General features: G+C 42.9%; 1 protein-coding gene across 2 annotated transcripts in view; it reads left to right on the forward strand.

The window, feature by feature from the left end:
• LOC100949769 (cytochrome b5) overlaps positions 1 to 6,656 on the forward strand; it is a 30,549-nt gene extending 23,893 nt beyond the window's left edge. For both annotated transcript variants that reach the window (XM_003788397.3, XM_023512358.1), the window contains exons 4-5: positions 4,351 to 4,385; positions 6,485 to 6,656. In XM_003788397.3, coding sequence (XP_003788445.1) covers positions 4,351 to 4,385; positions 6,485 to 6,566 — 117 coding nt within the window. In that variant the 3' untranslated portion in view covers positions 6,567 to 6,656. The remainder of the gene's footprint in view (positions 1 to 4,350; positions 4,386 to 6,484) is intronic.
• The last annotated feature ends 3,728 nt before the right edge of the window (positions 6,657 to 10,384 follow it).

Below are 10,384 nucleotides of genomic sequence, written 5' to 3' on the forward strand. Positions count from 1 at the left end.
TTTGTGCCCTCATTAGGGCACAACAGCGAGACTCCATTGATCTTATATCAACAATAGATGAGCTTACTTTGCAAGCTTTGCTGCCAAGGGGTTATCTTTAATCTGTAACAAAATCAAAGTTATTTCAATAATATGAGCATAAAGGCTGTGTTTATCTCAACATGCCAAGTAGTATAATAAAGGTCTTGTGTAACGCTATTTAGTACAAAGCAATTTCATTTATGTCCTCTCCTTTCTCTGCTCAAAAAAAGACTGAAGTTCAATGTTTGTGACATGAGATAAAAGATGGACTTCAGAGTCTGAATGGCCTCTTTAACAATTGCTTGGAATCCTTGCTGTTAGTTTACTTAACATTAGCACATTTTTTGAGGCTGCTTTTAGGACAGCTGAAATTCTGGGATACATGAAGTTTTTCTTTCTTCTCTAAAGTCTAAAATCTGTCAGGGAAAAGTATATTTTTTTCCTGTCAGGCATTCAATATGTTAATAATATTGGCATAAGTCAGCTGTAATAAAACAAAGATTTGATAAGTCTCTTCCATGAACTTGGATCACCCCAGGGCCATCTGTGTTCCTACTCAAAAATGCCCACAGCAGGAAACACCATGAGGTCTGAGGTGGTATGTTGGGGTCCCTTCATGGATGCCACTTATCAGGGCCCAGGACTGGTTGGTCTCAGGCCCTGGCTTATCAACTGCTATGCTACCTTGCTCAGGAAAGATTGTTCTTAGGTGCCTGAGAGCTATTTACTTTAGCAGATTGAAGGGGGAGGGAGGAGAGAGCTTTTGAGAGAGGAAAGCAGTCTTGATTGGTTTGATCTAATCATGTCAGATTGTATATAAAAAAAATCAGCACAATGTACCCCACATATGCATGAAGGTATTCATGATCTATGTGTACTTGACTTAATTTAAAAAAAAAAAAAGAAAGATAGATCTTAATCTTTAGCAGAGCTTAGTGACACTGTGCTGGCATTCTACAGGCAGGAGAGAAGACAGAGTGAACGGTCTATGATAGAATGGGCACACTCCCAACTGCCTTCTCCTCCAGCCTAGTATGAGGCTGATCGCCTGCCTCTCGACACCACAGGTGTAGAGACTGCCAATTCACTAATACTCTCATCTAGCTAAATTCCTCCTCATGCCCTTTTCACCAAGGTATTCCTTGTTGAGCTATACAGGTGTTACTTATAACTCTCACTCCTAGCCAAAAGCTATATGGGCTGCTACAATGGTAGATGTGTCTCCTGCCTTAACTGCTCCGTGTTTGAAGGGCAGGCTCCTTTATTTGCTATATTTGCTGTAATGTAGGCATCATAACCAGTACGCTTGTGTGGAACTAAGAGTTCATTGCTATTTGTTGTTCTGATTTTTCTATTTTAAAGTGCTGATCACTTTGATACTCAGTGTTCTGGAAACAGAGCAAGTTTCCATGCTAAATTCTGGGAATTTAGCTTTCAACATCAAAGAGAACTTTCCTTAGCGCGATGAGATGGAATGACAGTGCTCAGTGTGTTGAGACTGGCTGTCCTCATGTCGTCTTCAGTGGCTGATGTATCTGATCAGCTTGCCGGTGTAGAAGATCTAACTGGAGTTTTACAAATTGCACTAAGTTTTTAAAGGAGTAATTCTAAGTATTTGTACTCTTCAGAGATTTTACAGATGCACCAACTTGAGTATTTTATTTAAACAGTAATAAAACCTCCATTGTGTGACTTTGCTTAAATTAGAGCAGAACTGCGGAAATGTGGGACAAGAACTTGCTGGGTTTTTGAGAAGTTGTAAGTACATGAAATGCAAGAAAATATGTGACCACTTTTCTGGATTTATCATTCTTGTACTTTTAGTTTATGAGAAGAAAAGAGCGCCCTTAGATACTTGTCATATGTCTGTATAACCGTCTGTCTGTGGTCTGAAAAGTGTTCACTGTAGTCTGGATTTTTGAAACATTGGCCTGCTTCGAGTATCTAGTTGAAATGTGAAGTAAAATGCACCAACAGTTGTTGACTAGAAACTGCCCAAAGGAAAGGGTAGTGTTAAGTTGCCAAATTTAGGTGTCTGTAGACATAGAAATTAGGCTTTTAAATTAACTGTATCAACTAAACATACCTGTGTCCATCAAATTTGCTTACATGGAGGACATTAGCAGTAGCAGTACCCTTTCTTGGATAGAGTATTGTTCAAAGCATTATAGTATTCAAAGCATTGTTCTGTAAATTATTGGATTTTCACTAAGTCATTGAGATCCATAGATCTGCCAAGGATGGGAGATGAAGCGTGGAAGTGTGTAAGTTCAAAGTCACGTGGGCCAGGACTGAGTCTGACATTCTCTCAGGCTCATCAGCTTCTGTGTCTCAAGCTTCCTCCAGAGGCTCTGGGTTGACATGCTGGGCATCAAATGTCAGTATTTTAAAGGAGGAAATCTTTCTAGGAAAGGATGGGCAAAGTTAAATGAAATTACCAGTGAGATGACTCTTATTTGCAAAAGCTTCTTGCACTTTGCATGCTTTTGCATGGAGCTTATCACAGCCTACACTGATTTACATGACTTTATGAGTCATTACCTGTGACTTACACTGATTTCCTTGTTGCCCTCTTTTTGCTGTACTTTAACCCTCAAGGTCCTGGAATGAATAAGTGACAGAGCCTATCATAGAAACAGTAGTCTTCCCCCCCCCCCCCTTTTTATCAGTGACGTATTTGATAGTTACATCCTTGAACACAATTGAGGCCTCAGCACATTGGCCACTAAGGACAATTTCCTTTTTCATCATAGTGCTAAGTGGTAAATTAAACTTGCTTTGACTGTCTAATATCCTGGGTTATAGAGCCAAGAAGATATTAAACAATCAAAGTTACGTGATTTTCTTTAGTTCATCTGTTAGAAGTTCATTGTTGCGGGTAGGGATGCAATAGCGGCCTTTGGACATTAGCGTGGCAACAACAAAGGCGGGGGGGGGGCTGAGTTTCCAGGGTCATGAGCATGTCCCGTGAAATACCCTTGTGCTCAGTTTAACAATGTCATGAATGTTTGAGTTTGCCTTCTGTGTACTGTGTCAAGCTTAACATTCTGGTGTGACAATAATATTCTACCTTCAGTGAGTTCTGTTGTTTCATAACTGATTGTCTTCTAATAGCTAAATGACATTTGTTTTTGCACATTTTGATTTATTTCTAGCAGTCTTTGTTAATTTTACTCATGTATTTAAAGTTCGAAAAATCTTACTATAGTTATGAATTATTTTTATAGTTGCCAAGATTTAGAATTGCTTAAATAGATATTGCGAAGTTTTCTTTTTAAATGACTTATTTTTTCCTCCTACCGTGTCAGGAATCTTAAAGGCGCGATTTCAAGGTTGGTGGGTCTCATCACTGCTTCGCCTGCTCTTCCTGAGAGGTTTTCTGCCTTCTCAGGGCAGTTTCTTTACGCGCTTGGCAGAGTGGAGCTTGGCCTCTTACACACAGCTGAGTGTTTTGCTAATACTTTTTTATTTGTGCTTGAAGAAACTGGCATAGAGCTCTCTGAAGAAGCTCCCTTATTTACAGCTGCTTTTGTGTGAGGCACTAATACTTTGCTGGTGTGAGGTAGCAAAAGAATGCTTCTTACAGCGTGTTAAGCCCAGGGAAGTTTGTATTTCACTAGGCCTTAATTTTCAGAGTTAAGGGAAGTTTGCATTTTTCCAGAGCTGTTGGTTATTAGATCACTTTGCTCACTAGAAGACTGCTCTCAGAAGTGCTGGGCAGGAAAAACAGGGCTTCCTTATTTGGAAGTTGTTGTCAGGGTGACCAAAGAGAGGCGGTCCCCCTCAGGGAAAGGTGGTCAAGAGTGCTAGAACTTAAAAAGACAGCTCTTAGTTTTTCTTTTTGGTGGACATGCCTTTAATGCAGTTTAGGCACACTTTTACATCCACCAGATTTGAATGGAATGACTGATGTTTTTATTGAACATTCATTTGTGCTTTTGAAGAAATAAGCTACTCTTCCTAAAGATGGCAGAGGGCTGTGTGTGTGTGTATGTAACTGTCTCTTCTCAGTACCGACATTAAAGTACTCAGATGCCTATTGTGGGTGGGATGTTTTATGCAGTGTATTTAATTTTAAAATTTTCAAATTATCTAGGTTATCTCTGCAAGCAGTTTAAATATAGATAATGCTTACATTTTTTATTCTGGAAAAAATGGCAAAATTAAGCAATTTCGTGAAAAGATATTGATGATGTCATTTTCCCTTCTAACATTTTTTGAAGGGTGCATTGCGTAAAATACTGTGATCTTATTCTAAAACAGGCTTTAGTCAATGGAATAAGTATTTGGACATTCCCTTTAACTTTACTTTTTCCTCTTATGTTCCAGGAAACTCTTATTACTACTGTCGACTCTAACTCCAGGTACGTGGTAGTTCTATAGCCTGACCCGGGTGCAGGACTCACGGAGTTGGAGTGGGTGCCTGTGCTGCGGCCTCTGCCTGGGTCCCCGTGCTGCCTCTCTGTGATCTTCCACTGTGCACCAGACCTGTCGGGGTTCAGTCCCACACTGTCAGGCAGCCCCAACTGGTGACGCTCTTCACAGGCACCCCAGACCTCACCCTCTGGCTGCATCCGGTCCCCCCACCCCCGAACATGCAGCACCAGTCTTGTCTCCATCCCCAGGGTGGCCCCTCAGATGGCCAGTCCTCAGGCGGGGCAGGCTTCTGTCCAGGCAGACTCACCTTCCTCGCCTGATGCTTGCCGGTTCTTTAAACTGTAGTGTTTAAATTTCCCTAACCACAGCTCAGTTTTCTCTTTGTCAGTTTTTTTTTTTTTTTCCTCATTTAGAAGTTTATGGTCAGGGTGACCAAAGAGAGGGAAGTCCCCCTCAGGGAAAGGTGGTCTAGAGTGCTTTTTTCTTTTTTTCCAAAGGAAAACATAGGAACGGTCTTATTACATTTTATCACCCTTGGTAGAGTACTCTGGCATCACAGCTCAAGGCAACCTCCAAGTCCTGGGCTTAGACTATTCTCATGCCTCAGCCTCCTGAATAGCTGGGACTATAGATGCCCACCACAACGCCCGGCTTTTTTTTTGTTGCAGATTGGCCGGGGCTGGGTTCAAACCCCCCACCCTCGGTATATGGGGCTGGCGCCCTACTCACTGAGCCACAGGTGCCGTCCCCCTCTTTCTCATTTTTATAAGTTGACACTAAAGTTGAACCCACTAATACAAGTGTTACATGACTCACTTATTCTGGGGACCAGATTTTTTTATTTTTGGCTGTTCTGCCGTATTGACTTAATAACTTAATAGGCTTTTTTTTCTTTTGGACCCAAGCTCAGAAACCACACACCTGCCACTCCTTCTGGAGTCTCAGGCCACTCCTTGCCTGAGGGTATCTCTTCATCTTACTCTTCAGGGATGCAAGTTTCTTTCTCAGGGGAAACGGAAAAACCTAGCAAACCCAACTGAGATGAAAAGTACACTTGTAATCCATTTGCAGTTTAAATCTTCATATTATCATCTTTGAATGGGTTGATGTGTGAAGAATATTAAAGGATAGAAAGTTTATGATGAAAATACATGTATACATAGTTTATTTAGATGTGAAAGTTTATATATTTCTGTTCCCTAAAAATTTAAAATCTAAATTAAAGATTCTAATCTAATTTGAAGATGTAAATATAAATTGAAGTTTTTCCAGCTCTCTGATTTGGTCTATAATCTGTAATTTTTAGAAGATCAAACTTTCATGCATCAGGACTGAACATTGTAAATTAGGCATTTTTGTGAATTTAGACCTGTAGATCACAGACTAAGTAGTTTGGGCATGCTGTTTCTTAATCTTAAATCCACTAGGCACAGGTTGTAAAGATTAGTTAGGGGCCAGGTGTTAGCAGGGATCTGAGTAATGGTTTGGGCCACACTCATCACTTTACAGCCGTGGAAGTGATTTGCTGTTGGCTGTAAAGCAGTGGTTCTCAACCTTCCTAATGCCATGGCCCTTTAATACAGTTCCTGTGGGTGGCGACCCACAGGTTGAGAACTGCTGCTGTAGAGCTTGCTGATGGCTCACTTGAAATGAGATCTTTGGTCTTCTGAGTCTCAGTTCAATGAAAAATTCTTAATCAATGTATATAACCAGAATAAATCTGTAAGGAGTATTGACTTTTGTTAACTTGCAATATGTAACCCAGAGTTCACGTCATGGAGGTAAATCCCTGCTCCCAGGTGGTGTCTCCTGGAAAACTGAAAACAGTCCTGTGTCAGGTTTATGGAAATAGGCTGGAGTAGAACAGGGTGAAGCAGGTTTTGTGAGGCTGGCAGGGTTTAGTAGTAGCCGGTATTCCAGGGCACACACTCACGTCACTTTTAGCAAATCTAAATCGTCTGTTCAGCCACATTAGTTACAGAGATAAGAAGAACATGCCGTGGTAATTTTCTGTTAGGAGAACAGAGACTTTGAGTTGCCTGCAGTGATCGTCAGGCAAGCGTCTCTACTCCCTGTGTCTTTCTAGCTGGTGGACCAACTGGGTGATCCCTGCCGTCTCAGCACTGCTTGTTGCCCTGATGTATCGCCTCTACGTGGCGGAAGATTAAACACCGTCTCAGAAGCCAGCGCAGGAAGTGACTGCTCTGGACAAGAAGGAAAGCCAATGTTAACTACTTCAACTGACAGAGAACGTCCCCTGAAACAAAATTCACTGTGTCTGTTAACTTTCCTTCCTGCATTAGAAACAGAACTGTCCTATCCTTTCTACTCTTGAACTTCCCAAGTGTGCCTTCTTATTCATCAACTTTATTTTGATGTTTCTCTACAATGTAATTTACTTATTACAAGTATGATCTTTTAAAAATATATCTGGATTTTAAAATAATGCCACCATGTTTGCCTGTCTGTTTGGTATATAATTGTTTTCCTCTTTTGGGGGGGAGACAATCTCACTCTGTCACTCAGGCTACAAAAGCAGTGGCATCATCACGGATCACTGCAACTTGGAACTCTTGGGTTCAAGCCGTCCTCCTGCCCCAGCCTCCCTAGTAGCTGGGACTACAAGAATCTGCCACTCTGCCTGGCTAATTTTTTCTATTTTTAGTAGAGACGGGTCTCGATTTTGCTCAGCTGGTCTTGAACTCCTGAGCTCAAGCGATTCTCCCCCTGTGGCCTCCCTGAGTGCTGATTACAACTTGCCCGGCCTGTAATAGTCTTTAATGTTTAGAATGTCTGATTATTCAGAATAATTAATGTGTTATTCATTCAGACCCAAGGAGTCTGCACGAAATGAGGTAAAGAGCACCCTCAAATGTCTCTTTGAATTGAATAACCAAGTATTGTACATTTCCAGTGTAGTTCCTTTTTTCAAGGAAATGAAAGGCCTGGGAATTGTAACTTAAACATTTCTAAGAGTTATTCTACTTGAAATAGGTGATAAAAAGATCTGTGATATCTGATAAAAAGATCTACTCTGACTGGAAACCATCAACCACTTCACAGGACCTGTGAAGTGTGAGAGGACATCATAGCTGCCGTCTTCCTAGTTTATAAATACCAGTCCAGAGAGGCTATCAGTTTTATATATAGTTTCCGAAGTTTTAAGAATTCCTCAGAGAAGAACACTGTTTATCCTTTGAAAGAGATACTGATACCCTAGTCTGTAAAAGCAGATTGGAAGTAGATGGTGGGACATTTGGAATCTGATTTTTGAAGAAATTTAGCTGCCAGTGGTGAGCCTCGAGGGATCTGCTGTGGCCGTGTTCGTTTCCTCAGGGGAACTCTGTGAGTTGACTCAGTCATCTTGTTTCCCACTTGCTCTCTGCCTTAGGCATTGTCGTTCTCAGTTTTATTCCTTTACGTGTTGAAACTTGAGGGATGAACGTATTAGACTACAAGTAACTGTCGTCAGCGTGGCTGTGTGGGTTTCACTGGCATGTGGGCCGAGCAACGAGCAGTGGAATTCTTCAGAAATAATACATTGGGAAGGAATTTGATTCTTACAGAGTACAGATTTCTTTTTTTTTTTTTTTTTTGAGACAGAGCCTCAAGCTGTCCCCCTGGGTAGAGTGCCGTGGCATCACAGCTCACAGCAACCTCCAACTCCTGGGCTCAAGCGAGTCTCCTGCCTCCGCCTCCCAAGTAGCTGGGACCACAGGCGCCCGCCACAACGCCCGGCTATTTTTTGGTTGCAGCCGTCATTGTTTGGCGGGTCCGGGCTGGGGATCCGAACCCGCCACCTTAGGTGTACGTGGCTGGCGCCTTAGCTGGTTGAGCTATAGGAGCCGAGCCAGAGTACAGATTTCAATAATCAATGGCATGTGTTACCCTTTGCCTGTTTTTGTCATTGAAAGTTAATTTGAATTTCAAATAAATTATAACACTTGTTAAGGGACCTGTGTAAATATTTTGCTTTGGGGGGGATTGTGATTTTTAGCTATAAAGCTTCATATTGTACTATTTTTTTAAAAATGTTGTTCCCCAGTCAGCTATGAAGAGAACTGAAGTGGGTGCATGTATCATAGCCTAACCCAGACCATATTAAAGTGATGAGTTTGTGAGGCATTAGGAAGTTGGCCGGTGACATCTGTTTATTTATTTATTTATTTATTTTGTTTTTTATTTTTTTTTTTGGCCAGGGCTGGGCTTGAACCGGCCACTTCTGGCATATGGGGCGGTGCCCTACCCTTTTGAGCCACAGGCACCACCTGACATCTGTTTATTTTTAAGAACCATAATAGTTGAACTATGACTTTTTTTGACTCAGCAGTTAGCTCTGGCTGTCCGTTTGTCTTCTAGAGTTGTGGAACAACATATAGGATAAAGCAGAAACAGTTTATCAATTCTTAACATGGTATTTGTGCAGCCAGAATCTCAAAGATGAAAGGATATTTGACACTTTTTACTGCTTTCCATTAGGAGAGGTGAAGGATTTTAGGAAGCTGTCACTTCTGTTTATCTGCTGGCTCTCAGAGTGCCGTCAGTCACCAAGGGCTATGGGGATGGAGCCCCAGGGGCTCCAGCTTTGCATCAGACCCTGGTGTGTGTGTGTGTGTGTGTGTGTGTGTGTGTGTGTGTGTGTGTGTGTGTGTGTAGAGGGTTCTGTGCAGCTGCCCTCCCACTTGCTATAGTTGCAGTGGGCAGCAGGAAGGGTGGAGGTTCTGGAAGCTGATGCTCTCACGAAGGGCCATGTTTCCAAGGCTGTGCAGACACAGTGGTGTCGGGGACTCGATTTCCGGATCCTCAGCTTCTGTGTGGAGTTGTATTAATTTTCTTACGTTGTAATGACAGTGTACCACAAACTGGGTGACTTAAGACAACAGAAATTCTCCTCAGAGTTTGGAGGCCAGCAGCCCACAGTTAAGGTTTCAGCAAGGCCGTGTTCCCCAGGACTCTGGGCAGCACCCTTGCATCGTCAGTGTGGCATCTGTCCTCAGGGGCACTTGGCTTGCAGCTGTGTCACAGCAGGTCCTGCCTTCTGGGTGTCATCTGACAAGGACAACGGGTGTGTTGGATTAGGGTCCCCTACTCCAGTTGACCTCGTCCTCATTAATTGCATCTTCGTGATCCTGGTTCCAAATAAAGTCGTGTTCTCAGGGGCTGGGGTTCGGGCCTTAAGGCATCTTTGGGGGAGACTCAAGTCAGCCCTGTACCATGTTGCACGTTCTTTCCCGAGATTGCTCTTGTGGCCATACCAGCTCTTTACTCCCCTTTAAACTCAATTCCTCTTCTTCCTCTTTTCAGGAAAGACACTCTATGAAATTAGCTCAGGCTGCTGTGACAGCTTGAATATTTATTTCTTGCAGTTGTGGAGTCTGGAAGTCCAAGATCAGGGTGCTGGCAGGTTCAGGGTCTGCTGAAGGTTCTCTTCTCTGTGTTATAGTGGAGACCGGAAACCAGTTGCCTCCGAACTCTGAAAAGGACACTAGTTGAGCTTTTGAGGGCTCCAACCCCCTGAGCTCATCTAATTAGCCCCAAAGACCTACCTTCTAATACCCTCACAGTAGCGGACAGGGTTGCCACATAGGAATTTGGGGTGATGCTCTGTCCACGACAGAGGCCTATTCCTCACCCACCCTGAATTTTAATATTGTGCGTTGCCCCAGCATGTGAAAAATGCATGCCAAACATGGTACATTGAAAATGCTGGGCAGTGTGACCCTTTCACTGAGACACTTCCTCAGTCAAGGCACCATAACCTCAAGTTGGGCTTTGGGCTTTTCTGTCCTCATCTGACATGAACTCTGTTGATGGCAAGTCACAGACTAGAACAGGGCGGTTTGGTCTCTCAAGGAATGTTTGAGTTCAGAGAGAGCGGACAGTAGCAGTGTGAGTGATGACCAGCTTTGCAGGACGGCGTCCCCCTGCTGCGTCTCTGGGGAGTGATGACCAGCTTTGCAGGACGGCGTCCCCCTGCTGCGTCTCT

The sequence above is a fragment of the Otolemur garnettii genome, unplaced genomic scaffold (genome assembly GCF_000181295.1).
Source record: "Otolemur garnettii isolate 467f Iridium unplaced genomic scaffold, OtoGar3 scaffold00027, whole genome shotgun sequence".
Lineage (NCBI taxonomy): Eukaryota > Metazoa > Chordata > Mammalia > Primates > Galagidae > Otolemur > Otolemur garnettii.